This window comes from Pagrus major, chromosome 16, assembly GCF_040436345.1.
Source record: "Pagrus major chromosome 16, Pma_NU_1.0".
Classification (NCBI taxonomy): domain Eukaryota; kingdom Metazoa; phylum Chordata; class Actinopteri; order Spariformes; family Sparidae; genus Pagrus; species Pagrus major.
The window spans coordinates 7,471,905-7,490,212 of record NC_133230.1 but is presented as its reverse complement, the minus strand read 5'-3'; the positions used below and the strand labels follow the sequence as shown (position 1 = coordinate 7,490,212).

The following is an 18,308-nucleotide window of genomic DNA, read 5'->3' as shown; positions in this document are numbered from 1 at the left end:
ATCATATTGGATACAGATCTATCAGCTGATATAGTGTCCTGTACATAATCTCCTAAATGTTCTACATGTTCTTATAGGATTTACTGTTTGTTGAAAGATAAAGTATCACTCTCAGACAGGGTGATTCATCAGGGCTGAGAGTCAGGGCCGGCTTCATTCTTATCCATGAATCACCATCCATCATCAAACTTCATCGGAACTGTTGTGTGTTTCCTCTGAAGCCTGCTCTCCAGAGAGTGTGTGTGTGGGTGGGTGTGGGTGTGGATGGATAAGAGGGGGGTTCTCGATACGCTCTGCAGCAGGCAGGGTGTTGAGCAGTGGTGAGTGTGCAGTTGTATAATCCCTGTCAGTCCTGCCCTGGCCGAGGTTCAGTTTCAGTTTGAGGAATGCTTCTCCTGCCTTGTTGCCGTGTAGGTCCCCTGTACATGCGTACTTCCCGCCCCGCACACTGCTCGCGGAGAGTTGCAGAGTCATGTCGGTGCACAAATTCCTCCCTAGACTTTGGATCTGCGCCCGCGGCGACGCAGAGCAGCAGCGACGCTCACAGCTCGGCACATTTGGCCTTTTAACGTGAAGACAAGACGCATCTGGAGAAGCTTCGCGGAGACTCGCTGCGCGTTTGGACCAAAAAAAAAAAGTCGTGCGTAAAAGTCCCACGGAGTGATCGGCGTGAACTCGTGACAGCTGCGGGTTCAGGTGAGTAAATCTCCAGCTGTTATTGTGTCAGAAGAGCAGTTTGTGAGCGGACGCGCCCTTCGGAGAAAAATCACTGAGAGATTCAGACATGGTTGTGTCGTGTGTTTGTGTTCTCACAGCAGCAGTCAGGACATTTCTCGTGTTGCTTCCTACCAGATCGCAGTAATAGCAGTTTTTTTCTGTACAGGATACTCTCACATATCCGGTAGTTTATTGTGTTGTCGTCGACCATTCAGCTTATTTCCTCACCAGTGCGCAGACTCATAAAACGGAATTGAAACTTTGACTCGTGGTCCGTTTTATGGTGTGTATTTCACCAAACAGAGAGCTGAGTGTCAGAAGCTCTCTGGTCGTTCAAGTTTCTGAAACGTCCGCATGAAAAACAAACAAATAAAAACTTTCGGAAGAATATAACGCAAATAGTCAAACAGCCACAGTTAGTAAAGTCAATTATCGATTAACCATTATAATCAAAGTTAAAGGTGCACTGTGTAGTTTTGGGGAAGACCTTTTTACTAAATAAACAAACTTTGTTTTCACGACTGAATAAACAAACTGACCTTAAAAGACAACACAATGCCATAATGTTTTACTTTGTGGCGGACCCTGCCACCTTTCTAGCTTCAAACAGTGTTCTGGGGACCTTATTTTCCCTCTGAGGACAGCTTGTTTATTCAGTTACGGCAAAAATACACTTTCCTGAGTTTGTATTATTACCTGATTAGTGTTATAAATATTAAAATTCTGAGTTTGAATCTCTTCTCCAAAACTACATATTGCACCTTTAAACGTCAAAACGTCTCCGGTTATCATTAATTAATAGTTGATTAAACTTTACTTAATAATTGTTTCACTGTTATCAAACAATGAAATGCTTTACAAACCGTTTATCAAGCCACTGTTTATTTAGAAGTTGGTCTACAAAGCATTTAATTTGATTGTGTTAACAGTGAAATCACTATGAAGTCATATTTAATTAACTGTTAGTTATTATAAAGTTTTACCAATTTTGCTGATGTTTGGACTTTTTGAGTGTGGCAAATTTTAAGATCATCACCATGACAGGCAGTTTTCACTATTCCTGATTTGTACACCTCAAACAATTAATCATCTGACTGTTTTCCTGAATGACTATTTAATGGTTGAGACTTTAAAACAAGCGTATGTTAAAATGTACGACCAACAAACCAAACCAAAAAAGAAGATTCCTTTTATGATAGGACTGGGCATGATATCGTTATAGCAATATGAGACTATACAGCAGATTTTCTTAGATTTTGGATATCGTTATATTGTGATGTAGCACAAGTGTTGTCTTTTCCCGGTTTTAAAGGCTGCATTACAGTAAAGTGATGTCACTTTCTTAACTTACCAGACTGTTCGACTTGTTCTAATACTTTCCTTTACCCACTTCATCGTTATGCCCGAATCACTGTGTCAATATTTTGTGAAAGTACCGATATTCAAATAAATTGGTCTAAAAATATCGTGATATTTAATTTGCGTGCTTTGAGATGATTTAAAAATACTGAGAGATATACTGTGTGTTGCAATACAGCCTAAAAATATTGTGATATTATTCTAGGGCCATGTCACTCAGCCCTAATGTAACATTACTGTTTGTATCGCAGGCTTTAGCCAGCTTAGGTGGTGGTGACTAATATTATGGTGTTGGCTGAGGACACAGAGACTTGCAATGGTTTTGGCATCAGGTACTCAATTGTCTCCCATCTTATCCATCGGTCTAATACAAGGTTGCGGGTGTGGGCGTGTGGACTAAAACAGGAGGCTGAAAGTCATTACTTATGTTGTAAAACAAGAAATTCAAGCCCAGATTAGTAAGAGAGGATTAAAAATAGATGCTGGTTTCCACATAAACTGAGGGAATCTCCCATCCAACTATTTGCAAAGCTCTCTAGCCTTAGCTTGTAGCCACCAAGTAACAGACAGTTACAAACTATGTCCTTAACACTAACATAAATCTAATATTTTTTTAGTCATCTACGCCACAACAGGTAAAGGTTGACGTGGTTAAAGTCCTTAACAGTGACCAACTGAGAGCCTGGCTGGGCCGCGGGTTGCTGTGCTGATTAATTGGCTCGTTAACTAGCACAGTGTCAGAGCCTTTATCTGTATTGTTTCAGTTCTAGATAAAATAAGATCACTCAGTGAAGCCCTGCAGGAAAATTAGATTAGATTAGACTTTATGTAATTCCACATAGTACAAGCACTCGACAAAATGCAGAGTAATACAGACATGTGTTATATATATATATAAATAAGAATGAGAAGTATATGTTAATATGCTCGCAAAAGTACAGTACGAGCAGTGACAGTTTCAGAAGAGTGAAGTGAATACACCAGGATATGAAGAGCTGTGCAGCAGTGACAGTAGGAAATTGCAGGTATACGTGTAAATATACAGTGTGGGTGTAAGAACGAGGAAATAAAACATCCATCATTATCAAGGAAGGTGACAAAACACATTTTAAATGGAAAAGAACAAGCTGTGACAATGAGTAAAGAAGTCAGTTATATAACACACACTGCAAAGCCCCAATACAGCAGACAGCCTGCAGCAATATTAGAACCAATTTTTTTATGCATGTGTCAACGTCAACTGTTCAGCAATGTTCCCAAATGTTTATGAGGGCAAACACATCACCGCAGATAACAAAGGAATGTTCTTTGTTTAGCGATAAATCGGCGCGCTGTATATTTAGTGTTTCTGTTATGGTGCGTTTGTGGCCAGGAAGCAGCGTTGGGCAATCTCAAGTCTTCACTCTCAAGTGTTATTTTAGGTCACAGTAGTTCCTGCGCAGCGCTCGGCTACAGTTTTGACTGCCAAATATCTTAAGAGGAGGCTTTTTCCTCCTTAATTCTCCCCGAATGTCCTCTCTTTCAGTGATTCCTTGGTGCTTTCTCAGGGAGTGTTTTCAGAATAAAAGCTTTGTCATCAGCAACCTTTGACCCGAGTCAGCTGAAAGATGACATGGCAGAAAGAGCTTATGTCACAAAACATTGCAAGATGAGTGTGTCATTATGGCGCAGCAGTTTTTTCGACAGCATATTTTCAAAAGGTTAATGGAGGGCGTCTTCACTCCTTAAGTAAAGTCCTGCAGTGTGCTGTATGTTCATGTTAAGTGTTCCCAGCAGACCATCTGCCAGCGGAAGCAGTCTGTAAATGGTTAACTGCCTCTCTCTGCCTCTGTTGTGTCTTTTTATAAAGTCTTCACTAACTGCTCGGCCTGTTTATGGTAAACAAACAGTCCTGATGAAAAAAATCAACGAGTTATCTGAAAAGTACAAATTTAATCTAGTAAATAACCACTGATCTCCTTTTTGAGATCATTCAACTCAGTTAAAGCTTCTGAGTCAAAGTGAAGCCCCAGTAGTCTTTTGTCTACTAAAACATTTTTGATTTCAGGGAATGAAATGCCAAACATGTCTGTTTTTTGTAGTCTTCTATGACTGTGAACTGAATATCTTTGGGTTGTGGCGCAAGCAAGACATTTGAAGACCTCAACGTTTGCTTTGTAAACACGTTTTAACCTTTTTCTTATGTTTTTTGGACAAAACAATTAATCAGTTAAATGAGAAAATGATCAACAGATTAATCAGTAATGAAAAGAAGAAGAAGACCTGTACCCTCAGCAGTACTCTTTCAGAACCAACAGATCCACAGAGCGTGCCACATCCACTGCCCTCCGCTCAGTCTTTACACGCCTGTAAAACAACGTGACATCAGAAAGCTGTTTGTTGACTCCGGCTCGGCATTCAATACAATCTCACCCATGAATCCGATAAGAAGACTTCACACTCTGAGCTGGAGTCTGCAACTGAATATTAGACATGACCTTGGTCTCATTTCGAAACCTAGTTCAAATCAATAAACTGTCACAGTGTCACAGTGTCACAGTGTTCTCACAGTGTTCGCACAGTGTTCCTGCAGGCTTGAGCAATGTTTTATATAGTAGCCAAGCTCAGAGAACTGTGTGTGTACACAGTCATTTACTGTTAACCCCCTTAAAGCCTGATCAGGAGAGCAGGACAGGCTGATATATCCAAACACAATGGCCCTTTATGGAAAACTGAGTAGCTCTATTGTATTAATGACTCTCACTTCCTTTCTCTCAGTCTCTCCTTGACCTGATCTCTCCCTTTCGCATCTTCCTTCAGCTAAATGTCAGGGTTTTTTTTATTTACTCCTCTCCCTCTTTCTTTTTTTTTCTCTTAATCACAGTAAGTCGCCCTCAAAATCTATTTTCTCTGCATATCTGCTCTCCCTCCCTTTCTGTCTCACACTTTTGGTCATATGACCAGTGGAAAAGGCTCGAGGCTGAACAGATTTGATTGTGCAACTCTGCAAAGCTGCACTCCCGTCTGACCAAAAACCTTTCTTGTGCTCTGCTCAATAAAACACGCAAAAAACAATATCTAATAGATGCTGACGGTACAGAAAAACAATGATAAGTATAAGATTAATCAGTCAGGTGCTTTAAGTGCTCCTGTGGTTCTCAAAAGGTCAAAGTAAAGTTTTGTCACTCGTAGGATCCGGGTTTGTCTATTTCGAGGCTAAAAATGTCTTTACTGCTGTTGATTCTAGAGGTTTCTACATAGATAAACTCTGCTGAAGCCGGCTCCTGACTGATTTGTTCTGCTTCAGGCTGTAGCAGCGAGTGACGCTCTGGAATGCAGAGATTTCATGTTTGCTCGATATGCATTTGCTCCGGGTCTGCCACGTTGTGCAAAGAGAAAACACCCCTCTATTTCAGGAACGTGTAGGCAAATTCTCAAGCGTTGTGATTGTAAATTCACTGTAAATCTTCCAAACATAGGAGGTGTAAATAAGAAATGAATTGGGAGGTAATCAGAGATAGTCAGGAGCCTGTCAAAGAGACATATTGTGCTTTTTTCTACTCACAACTGATGCCAGCAACTACATGCGCAGAACATAGTAAAGGAGTCTGCTGGATGCCTGTGAATCATGTGAGGCGGCCCTCAAACACATGTTGAGAGCTAACAGCGTGTCCTTAATTTCATTAGTAAAGCTCTGCTGATTAGTAGTAGTAGTAGTGAAGTAGTAGTATTTCTCAATTGTAAAATGTGCTGCTGAGTATGTGATATGCAGGCAGTGTTGTAAAAACAACTGAAAAGTCACACTTGAGTAAAAGTGAAGATATCATGTTTAAATATTACTTTGATAAAAGTGAAACTACAAATGGTCCTTGAGTAGAAGTCTTAGAGTATCTGATATTAACTTGACTTAAGTATCAAAAGTACAAATAAAAGTAAATTATATATATAGTTTATGGGTCAATCGATTACTCGCTTTGCCTATTATCGGTCCAATATTCACCATTTTCCTGATTGCTGAAATCTGTGTTTTCATCTGATTGCAGATAAAAGACAGGTTAATTTATTAATGTGCTAATGTGGCTCTGTCGCAGCATGTAATCTGCGAAAGTAACTGGTAACTAAAGCTAACAAATACATTTAATTGGGAAAAAGTACAGTATTTTCCTCCAAAATGCAGAGAAGTGGAAATATAAAGTAGTTGCAAATGGAAATACTCAAGTAAAGTACCTCAGAATTGTACCTAAGTAATGTTTCCTCCTGCTGCTAGTCTTTATGCTAAGCTAAGCTAATCTTTTCTCATTGTGACTTGAGTGGACAGTCCTGGAGTCGTATTAATCTTCGATCTTATTCTTGTCAGGGAAGTGAATCAGCATATTTCTCATAATGAAGTCATATCCTTGCACTGAAATACACATTGTTTGGCATTTACCTGTATGCTAACGACAGAGAGGGATCCAGTTGCACTTGAGAGGCTTATTAATTGACAAGAATCTAATGAGACTCTTAATTAGCGCTTTATTAGAGACAGGTGCACCATTTAAACCCACATACAGTAATTACATTAAACTCAAGTGCTTCCAACTTCAGTGCCTGAGGGGACTGATAAAGATCTTTCAATGAAACTGTCTGACTCAGTTCACTGAGTGCTTTGCGTACACTTTCTAATTTTAGGTTTATTGACAATTAATCATGAGCTTTAATCATAAATTGTAAGATAAGGGCTGTTTGGAAAAACTCCAAGAGGGTGACATTTAATTCACTGATTTCCTGTTGCGTCAGAGGCATATTGATGTTATTAGTGCTCTGCTCCTTTGACATCTAAGTTTAGGTAGACAGTCAAACAGGTTCCAGTCAGCACAGAGATGAGCTGGACTGATAACACCAGCCTTCTCTCACACGAGGGAGTGGTTTTACTACTTGCGCAGAAAATAAATGGGAACACATGAGTGAATGTGATGAAGGGACGCAGTGGAGTGTTTGGTCAGCGACAGCTTCTGGTGTCTGGTAGGAATTCGTTCATATTTTCTGTTGCTTCTAGTGTGAATGTGTGTGTTTTTTGTTTTTTTTTATAGATGGCTACTCTCCACAGAATCTCAGTCACTAGTCTGTGAGTCACACACTTTGAGTCTCATGTTTGGCTGGAGGAAGATAAAAGAGGGTTTAACTGGACTCGACTGATTAACTGTGAAGCTGAACCAGCTCTTTAACTTCAGATTTTATGCTCAGTGTATCGTTTGGAATCCAAAACCATAAAATTTGCTCATCACATTGCCCTAGAGCACAAGAGGACATAATCAAATATCTTGTTTTGTGCGACGAATATTACAAAACAACAAAATTATTCAATTTATCACGAAGAACAAGAACAGTAGAACTTGATACCATCTAATGTTTGACATTCATTTCTGAGTGCTGAACACAACTGTCGTAAAAATACAATTCCCGGGTTTCTGCCAACAATTTGTCAGATGTTATGTAACGTAACGTGCTAACTACAAAAAACTCAGTCGGTGCTGTGTGTGATGTGCTGCCGTAAAGCGTTCTCCCATGTTACATAGTGCAGAAACGAGTGATAGGGAGGTGGAGTGGCAGAGACAGAGACACCATCTACCCTATTATAAGTCACTTTACCATTTTGAAGCTGTTATTTTAAGGTAAAACAGTTACATAATATTGCTTTAAAGATGTCTAAAATGGTTAATGGATTACCAACATAGTTGCAGATTAATTTTTCTTTCAAGTAACTGACTGATTAATTAACAAATTCTGCTGCTCTCATGTCTTATTCCGTTTCCCCGTCGAGGTCCAAGACTAAAAGCAGCTCTGAAGAAATGAAACAGCGTAGAAATGGAAGCGCATTTATTCCAGATTATCCATTTACAGACTAAATAAAACACAAAACCCCTTTCCTTGCACGACAGCCGTGGCATGAAGCAGCGACTGAGTGTGTCTTTTCTATTTCGGCTGCAAGGAAGTGAAACCCTGAGTGTGTGACAAACACACCCTCGCACACACACAAGAACTGACACATTCACATGATTCCGTTAGCTTCCTTGCAACCCACCGAAAGCCTGTCATCTATCGTAACTTGATCTGATTTTCCTTTCTTATGCAGGATAAACATCACAACAAGTTAAGGCCGGAGAGATCCCTGCCAGGATTGCCACACATTCGCCGGCCGCTTCCTACTTTCCTGTGGAACACTAAATTGCAGACGACTCTCCGTACTGTCAGAATGGATTTTCTTGTAAAAACTTGTAAAATGTGGACCTGCGGCGATTTAATGATCATGGTTTGACTCATGCTTTAGGGACAGTCGAAAACCCTAATTCAGAGGCTGTCAGTCATGTTGGAGCCTGGATCTGTGGGTGACAGAACAGACTGCAAGTTTGTTTACACGCCGTGTTCACGCGGAGAAACATATGAGCTGAACGTATTTCATGTAGAGACCGACTTTTTCTCTGGACTGCTCGCTCTGCCTGTTGACTGTGGCTGGGTTCAGCAATGGATTATACCATTACACTGCTCACATCCCTAATTTTTTGGGAAATGAATGGACTTTTGTGTTGAATCTCATTCAAAATGGAGGAACTAAGGACATGTGCTAACCGGAGCCTTTACATTGATGAAATGATGACCAAAGGAATTTCCTCTGTTGGAAATCAGACCCAAATGGGATAAGAGCTAAAAACTTGAACTGTAAAAGACTGTAAGACTGAACAGGTAATTACTCAAAAAAAGAATCTGGAGTGCTCTCTCCCAGAATGCATTGTCCAAGGAAGAGACGTCCCACATGCGACTCTGATTTCTCGGCTATTGTGGTCCCATCCATGCATGGGTCCGGCTATCTCGACTACGCGGTGGAGACCCACGCTTCCAGATCCCTCAAGGCGATGGAGGAGTTCAGACGGCAGGAGATGCTGTGTGACCTGGTGCTGCATGTCTCATACAAGGACAGGACAGTGGACTTCAAGGTGAGATATTAGATAATCAGTGGAATTATGCGGAAGGTTTTTTTCACAATATCTGGGAAAAAATCTAAATTTACAAACTAAAAGGTGCACTGTGTAAGAATATTAGTTGTACGACTAGCTGAGCTAATAAGCCAACAGTAGCTACAGTCATGGATGCATAAGCAGAATACTGTTAGCAGCAGGTACCAGTTGTGTGTATCATCAAATCCATTATTTGATCCAGGTGCATAAGGTGGTTCTGGCCTCCTGTAGCCCCTACTTCAGAGCCATGTTCACCAGCAGCTTCAGAGAGTGTCGCGCCCCGGAGGTCACCCTGCGAGACGTCTGCCCCCAGGTGGTGGGAAAACTTATAGACTTTGCCTACACCTCCCACATCACAGTGGGAGAGAAGTGCGTGTTGCACCTTCTCCTGGCTGCTATGAGGTAAACAAACAGTGTGTAAACTGCAGCACATTGTGTAGAAAAGATAATCCTGAATCACTGAAAACATCTGAAACTTTTTATACTTTTAGGTGGAGAATATGCAAGAATCAGTGATTTTTTCCTGTCGTTTTCTACAAGGTATCAGATGGAGGACGTGGCCAAGGCATGCTGCGATTTCCTCACCAAGCACCTGGAGCCCGGTAATGTCATCGGCATCGCCCGCTTTGCCGAGGAGATCGGCTGCACGGAGCTGCACCAGCGGAGTCGAGAGTACATCAATACACACTTCAGTGAGGTGAGGCGCAAATATGGAGAGCGCCCGCACATTACAGCACGCAAAAATGACTGAAATGTGCACAACTCAGTCCTCAGTATGTCTTTATCTGACCATGCTTGTGTCCTAGGTGACCAAAGAAGATGAGTTCTTCAGCCTCTCTCACTGCCAGCTGCTGGAGCTCATCAGTCAGGACAGTCTGAAGGTGCTCTGTGAGTCTGAGGTGTGTGGCATTAAGGAACATTTTGTTTTTTTTACAGTTAAACAACTCTAAGATAAGAGTGTATCTAGATGTACATAACAAACCACATATTGATATGTCTAAATTAATCCATGCTAGGTGTATAAGGCCTGCACAGACTGGGTCCGCTGGGACATGGAGGGTAGAGCCCAGTACCTACACGCCCTCCTTAACGCGGTTCATATCTACGCCCTCCCTCCTAAGTTCCTAAAGAACCAGCTGCTCTCCTGCCCCATCCTCCTCAAGGTAAACTCCAGCAACACGTCATGTTTTCTTGATGAATGAATGAAGAGACATTTGAGATTTGTTTACAGGTTTAAGTTTTCTGTCCTGTCTTTTAACTCCAGGCCAATTCCTGTAAGGACTTCCTGTCTAAAATCTTCCAGGATATGACGTTGAGGAAGCTGCCTCCTGCACCCAACCGTGGGAATCAACTCATCTATGTGGCCGGCGGGTGATTATCTCTCATAGTTTATACAACATTTCTTTGTTAATAATCAGACACTTATCATGAGGCAGCACTTTGTGCTAATGGCTCCTTTCTCACTTTTTATGACATACGTGTCAGTGAGTAAGCTGCGTTCAGAGCATATCTGTCCAGTTATGATACACAACTTGTGAGCAGAGCACCTCACTGATCCAGAAAGTGTCTCAGTCTGCCACCCAGTGGCTGTCAGGAGGTCATCAACTCTGTCTTCCTTACATGCTGTAGGTGCTCTTCAATCTGCGTGAGGTGTTTAAGTTAGTTGAGGGTCATGTTATTTTGTTGTTTATTTCCTTGTCCCTGTAAACGAGAGCATCGTTAATTAAAGCAGTTTTACAAGGCTCGTGTAAAACCACAGATATGAACAGCTGACATGCTGAAATATAGTTTCATTTCACATGAAGCCCCATAATGTGTGCTTACATGTGCCAGCATATTAAGTCACTGGCCTTTTCTTGTTGGTCTTTCTCTGCTGTGTACTTTTCATCTACCCACTCACCATTTCCTCGTCTCTGTTCAGATATCAGCAGCATTCACTGGCCTCCATGGAGGCTTATGATCCCAGGAGGAATTGCTGGCTCAAACTGGCCGACATGGCGTCTCCGTGCAGCGGTCTGGGAGCCTGTGCGCTGTTCGGGCTGCTCTACACTGTAAGTTGCACCTGTTATAACAAACCACTATTGAAATATACGGTAAGATAAGATAAGAGACAAGATACCTCTCCAGGGAAATTAACTTCACTGAGGGAAAAAAGAATGATCGATAATAATGAAACAAGGTAAATTAAGTAGAAATAATAATAATAATAATAATAATAATATAAATGACTATATACATTTTTCATTTCACATATAGAAATGACCAAGATGGAAAATTGCATAGGATAATTGCACCCATATGTTTCAACACACTCATGGTGTGTGGCAGTATACTAAAGGGTCATTTCATGCCAACGCATCCAGAAGTTTGAACTTTGCCCGGATGATGTCATGGATGGATTACTCAAACTTCTATGCTTTGTTCTAATCAATGAACTTCTATTAAATTCATGAAACCTTCCATAATCCTATAGCTGTCCTCCAAATACTCCTTTAAATTATGAATTTTTGAAGTTTATCCCTCAGAGCTAAATATGTACCAATGAAATAAAACCACTTACTGTAATATTACAGCAAGTAGTAGGAAGAATTAACTAGTTTTTAAAGAAATATATACGAACTATGCAGGAGAAATATAACATCTTTGAATTTTTATATACATGCAATGAATATTAACACTTTCACATAAAAAAACAAACTTTCAAGGACATTAAAATAACCCTTCTTGTTAAAAATGAAATGAAAACGGTGAGTTTCTCAGCTCTGAAGCTATATTTTAAGGTCTGAGGCACATAATTTTTTACGCTGGACCTAATAACTATTAGATGTGAAAGAACTGCATTAATACGACACAGAGTCAAAATTTGTTTGCAAGAAGATGAAAACTAATGGAGATGTGAATGTTTGTGAAAATGAAAGATTCTTCATTTGGGTAAAAAAAAAATGACTTACTGTTATTATTTTGATGATTGTAACCGTTCTGCAGCAACTGTTTTCAATGAAAGCATATTGCAGATAATTCTCAGGGGGTTTCTTGGATGTTCAGGACCAATTTCAACCAAATCAAGTGAAAAACGAACGATTGTCGAGGCTGGGAATACACAAGGAATCACAAAAATGCCAAAAATTCCCAATGTATTTGAAGTACAGCTTTGTACAGCAAGATCACACTCATTTCATGAAAGTTTTTACATTATTTTTTTTATTTAAATATGACATATGACTATATAATGATATATATGTAGAGGGTGGCCAATGATGCGATACACTGCAAAACAATTCTATATTATGATATGTTATGACACATGGGAAACACACTGGATTCAAACTGTGTTGTGTTGTGTTGTTGTAGTGTTGTGCCGCTGTCTGTGCCGGCACATTTCTATTTGACCCACTTTCTGCTTCTTGTGTCAGCGTCTACCTGTCACTCCTGAACGGACTAATGTTTGTTTTGACAGCTTGAAGAGATCAACATAATCTCCGTTCTAATCCCTCTTTTTTTTTTTTTGCGAATCCAGGTTGGAGGGAGGAACCTGTCGCTTCAAAACAACACGGAGTCCAGCGCCCTGAGCTGCTACAACCCGATGACCAACCAGTGGAGCCAGCGGGCCCCCCTCAACATCCCCAGGAACAGGGTCGGGGTGGCCGTGGTGGACGGCTGCATCTACGCCGTCGGCGGCTCGCAGGGCTCTACGCATCACAACACGGCGGAGAGGTGAGACACTCCTCAGGTGGATTAATCCACTCAACTAGGCACTCGAGAAGCAATTTAATTTAATGGAATATTATTGCAATAAGGACGGATTTCCTCCCCCTGTACGCACATTCTCAAGTGCATTTACCTCAGTGTAGGTATGGATAATGGCATGAGAGAGGTGAGATGAATAGCTGCCATTCAAACTAAAGAGCAGTCAAGAAGTTTCGCAGGTATTCCTCTTAGCGTAATTAGACGACAACACAGTGAAACACGTCGGGACATGCTTCCCAGGAATGCCGACCTGGAATGCTTTACATCTCACACGGCCGAGCAGGGAGGAGTTTTTAAAAAGCTGTTACAGATCAGTTTCAATCAATTAGTGAGAAAAAACACAAGTAAAGCAAAGTGACAGCTCTTTTGATACCATTAGCATTTCTTCACAGCGAAAGAAGTGTGCTTCATCAGTCCCTTTTTTTATGCCGAAGGGTATAGATTTCCAAAAGATGCAAGTCACAAGAGAATTATTAGAACTCATCAGACGCCACTTGGAAGTCTTTTCATGAGAAGCTGCTAGATATAATGAAAGCTGATAAAAGTGTTGAAATGAAAATTCAACGTGAAACACATCAAAGCAGATTAGAGTCATTTGTGGTAACAACGGTTGGCAGAAAAAAAACGTCTCCACTCCTGAGGATGCTTCCCAAATGAATCCAAGCAACATGTAAGAGGATCAACAGGGAGCCGTACCTCTCCCGGAAGTCCCAAAGGTGCTACATTTGAGATTACGTCTTATCTTTATTGTTGAAATTTGCTTTTGCCACGTGTAGTTATTTCAGAGTTCAGAGGTCAGAGGTCAGGGTCAGTGTCAGCACATTGACCCGGGGAGTGACTCGCGTTTGAGCTTTTCTCAAGGGCACGTTGCCAATGTTAGCGAGCAGCTGATGTAATATCTGCCACCCTCCTATCAGCAGTTTACAGCTGGAATACACCCAGTACTGAGAACTGAGCCAACAACTTTTTAATCATTAACCGGGCGGTGAACATGCAGTCCGACCTGCCACGTCATGACTCACGTCTTTGTCGTTGTTGCATTATTTGCATTTACAAAGTTTTACACCTTTTAAAGCAACATTCTGTAACTTTTTTACTTTAAAATAACAGCTTCAAAATCTTTGTGATGGTGCAGTGTAACAGGGTGAATGGTGTCTCTGTCTCAGCCACTTTCGCCCCCATATCACTTGTTTCTGCACTATGTGAGTTCAGTGAGAGGGCAGGATCACAGCGTCACATACAGAGTCTACAGACTCATGTGGACTTTCTTGTCTCTGTCTGCTCTCCGTGGTATTACAGCCTCTTTGGATTCAAATAAAGCTCGTCAATACTTGCCAAACATGGCTGCCAGCTTAACCTAATCCACTTAAAGTTGACCGACTCGGGTAGACTGAGAAGGTTGCTGCACGCAGCCACTGCCCTCTGATCCATTTAAAGTTTTGCAGCACTGATTCACTAATTTGATTATATTAATTGACTTACATGTAGCTTCATTAGGAATTGTCAACAGATTATTTCTACGTTAACTACGTGTACTTCACTACTGCTGTTTGTTTTGCAGGTGGGATCCGGAGTCTAATCGCTGGTCCTTTGTTTGCCCGATGTCGGTCCCTCGTCTGGGTGCTGGAGTGGCGGCGTGTGGGGGAGCTCTGTATGTGGCCGGGGGATATGACGGGCAGAACCGCTGGAACACTGCTGAGAAATACCAGCCCGACACTAACACCTGGCACCAGCTGGCGCCCATGAGCACTATACGCAGTGGACTGGGTGAGTGTGTGTGTCCTCCTGTCTTTATGAAACAAACAAAGGTGTTTTATGCTCGTGTTAACCAGCAGTGTCACGTCATATCTTGGTGTGTGGGTCTTGGTGAGTATTTACTGCCATTTCGCCTAAAACGATTGAACGATTCCCTCTTGTTTCCTCTCTGTCTGTGTCTGCAGGATTGGTGTGTATGAACTCGTACCTGTACGCCATAGGAGGGTATGATGGGCGGAGCCAGCTGTGTTCTGTGGAGCGTTACAATATATCCAGGAACCTGTGGGAGCCCCGGGCCGCCATGCAGAACTGTCGCAGTGCACACGGGGCCACGGTGTACCAGGGACGCATCTATGTCCTTGGTCAGTAACATCATCAATCTGAATGTTTTTGATTCTTTTTTCTTTTTAGTTTTAGTAGATTTAATTTAATCTTTGACTGCTTATATTTCTTTGTTTTGATTGAACTATTTTATCTGTTTTATCTCCGCCAAGGTCGTTATGTTTTCACCCGTGTCCGGTTGTTGGTTTGTCAGCAGGATTACAGAAAAACTACTGAACAGATTTCCATTAAACTTGAACATAGGATGGGTCTCAGGCCAGAATAGACCCCATTAACTTTTGGTTTGGATCCAGGAATGTCTTATCACTTTATTTAACATTGAGAGATAGGGTGATTTTTGGTAATTTTTCAGGGAATAATGCATGGACCTTGATGAAAAAAATCTGGATCTAGGGGATTTAAATATGTTTTCATAGAGGGCAGTCTTTTTTCAGGTGCTATACAGTAGCAAATACGATGTTTGATTTGCCTTGGCGGAGGTATGCACTCTAATGAATGCCATTCTAGTAGATATTTTTCTGAGATTATTATATTTGTTGTTTATTTTAGTTCATTTTCTTCTCTTTTAACCTTTTTCTTCTTATTAGATTGATTGTTAGCTGTTATTCTATCTTTAATTAATCGTATCTCTTTATTTTGATTGAACTATTTTATCCTTTTTTCTTAATTATCTCTTTTTTGTGTGTGTGTAGTGTTTTGTATACAGTTTCTGATGACGCCTGTATTGATCACTGTTGATCGTCTGAAGTCAGGCCTGTTTTGTGCGCCACCACTAATTAGTACATGTGTAGTTTGATGCATCTAAGCCCGTTGTAGCTTTTCATGAGCCTGAAGAAGAGCTTGAGCGAAACTACGTCAGTGCTATTTAAATGATGATCTCATATTTTTGTGGGCTGTCACTGCCACAAACATTTATGTCCTATTTTTACGAGTTAAACAACGTTTTATCTGGTAGTAAGTCAATCCTAGAAGGCCTTTAATATCTCTGATATATGTGAAAATACACCTTGATGTTTATGCATGTAGAAGCAACAACAATACGGGCTTGTCAAGTAATTATTTTGATTAATGAGTAAAACAGTTAGGTCAGGACGTTGCCAGTGAGATCCTCTGTTACTTACAACAGTGTGAGCTCTTCCTAATGTGGCTTAGTGCCTCTGTGTTAATTAAATAGAGTGGTTCAGTGTGGTTCAGATGTTCAGAGTAAAGAGACGAGCAGCAGGCAAATAAAATGTCAGATCAAGAGGAAATAACAAACTGCTTTAGTAAATAAAATCAATGAAAACCCTAAAAGTAAAAAAATAATAATAATCATTTTACTAATCCATTTAGAAATTTAGAAATAAATTGTGTAAAGACAGAATGATTTAATTTAATTATTCATTGACACAACTGTTGACAATTAGATCCCTAATTGGTTTATTAACAGCTTCATTAAACATGTGTGTGTGTGTTTGTGTCTGTGTGTGTCCATCCAGGAGGTTTTAACCAGCATGGCTTCCTGGCCAGCGTCGAGTGTTACTGCCCAGAAAGAAATGAATGGACGTGCGTCACCGACATGCCCGTTGGACGCAGCGGCATGGGCGTCGCTGTTACCATGGAGCCCTGTCCCGGCAGCCTGCCAGAACAAGAGGACGAGGACGGAGCCACGTAGGACAAGGAGCAAAATCTGTTCAAGTGTTGAATACGGTTCCAAGTGGTGCTGCTTTTCAAGAGAGGGTGAAGTGCATTAAATAAAAGAAACATTCCAATTTGAAAACTCCTCGTCCTAACGGATCTCGCTCGTATCGCACCATGGAGGAAGAATCATATTTCTGCGAAAGGGGGGCAGAAAAACTGGTAGCATGAAGGTGACCTCGCGAAGAACAAGGTGCTACAAATACAATCTCAAAACGACGGTGTTATTTAATTAAATAATGTTATTCCACAGCTGTTTTGGATCTCCCAGTATTCAATTGTATTTGTAAATTGAGTTTGAATGTCCTAATTTTCTAATTCCTCTCTTTGTGTTGTATCTCTACCTCTGACTGTGTCTAAATGAGCACTTTTCTTAAATGTGTTTTCTTTATTTTGTGCCAATACACGGCAGTTTCACCGAAAAACTGCCATTTGGTGTATGAAATTTTCTTGATTTATTTTGTGCATTCACTTTATTTTATGTTGTGTTTCTAAAAGGACAGTTAATCAAGTGTGTGAATAATAAATATTTTATTTCTGCACCATATGTTCAGCCTTGCAATTCTTATTTGTCCTTAATGCTGGTAAATGCCAAGTTGTTTCTCTTGTGATCTCGATTATTAGGATGCATCCTCAGAAGTTTGTTGTCCCAGTAAGTTGTTTTTTGTCCACACCAATAGAAGCTCCTCTCTCCCACTTAAAACACTGCTCCTGAAACGCCTCGTCAGTAGTCCCGCCTTTAATTCCGTGACTTTGTGACATCACACTGCATCACCATGTCATACAATTGCATAATTTATGCCTAGCGACTAGCTGCTCTGTCATTGTTAGTGGTGCTGGCTCAGGCATGTGCGAGCTGGCCAATCAGAGGAGGCTGCAGCACTGCACAGTATGAGAATAGGATGTGTTTTTTGAGCATTAAAGCATGTAAACCTATTCTAGCAGTAACCGAAAATAAAGATGTAGAACCTGAAAATTAGCATAATATGTCTCCTTTAAGTCAAATGTTTACTGGTATACAAATATATACATATATGTAACAACAAAACAAACAACAACAACAAAAAGTACAGGACGATATAAACCCACATTATTCAACATATAATATTGGAGGGGAATGTACAGCACAGTGCCTCACAGTTATATTTTCACATTCTCAACATATTGTTTGATCTGCATTTATGGAACCAAGGTTTCAAGATCATCTCATATAGGGATGCTTAGTATTAGTCAGCAGTAGTTGCAATGCTGAACTGCTTTCCAACATTACATCATATTATCAAAAATACTGAAGTAACCGAGTTTCTATTGAGAAGCAGTCTTCCGATTTAAAAGTGCAATATGTAAGAACTGGCCACCTGTCGAATTCATACTCAACCTCAATTAGCTAGTTAGCTCAGTTAGCTGTGCAGCCATCAGTCCGGACTGGGAGCTCAGAGCACCGGGGAGAGTCGGTGCCAACGTCGCGAGCACAGGAGCTTTGGACCGGGCTAGCTGGTTAGCAAGCTAACTTTAATTTTGTCGACGCAACACAAAAAATAAAACACAGAAAGTCAAAACTGTTTATTTATTGACAATTTATTTAATTGTTTAATGTTTTCAACTAAAAACAATCCTTTAGCAACCAGAAGGGCTTGGGTTTTTTTTTAAGCCCTATATCCTAGTAAACAAACCAGAGGCCAGGGAGAAGGCTTTGTCTTTATTTTAACTGAAAACAAATGAACCACTTCTTTCCAA

General features: G+C 40.7%; 1 protein-coding gene across 1 annotated transcript; it reads left to right on the top strand.

Moving 5' to 3' along the window:
- Window positions 1-296: 296 nt before the first annotated feature.
- Window positions 297-17,118, top strand: keap1a (kelch-like ECH-associated protein 1a). The gene is made up of 12 exons (XM_073483391.1): window positions 297-696; window positions 8,171-9,029; window positions 9,253-9,452; window positions 9,591-9,747; window positions 9,857-9,949; window positions 10,067-10,213; window positions 10,315-10,421; window positions 10,972-11,101; window positions 12,568-12,764; window positions 14,359-14,564; window positions 14,738-14,914; window positions 16,373-17,118. The coding sequence occupies exons 2-12, from the start codon at window positions 8,820-8,822 to the stop codon at window positions 16,546-16,548; spliced, it is 1,800 nt and encodes a 599-aa protein (XP_073339492.1). The 5' UTR covers window positions 297-696; window positions 8,171-8,819; the 3' UTR covers window positions 16,549-17,118.
- Window positions 17,119-18,308: the final 1,190 nt, after the last annotated feature.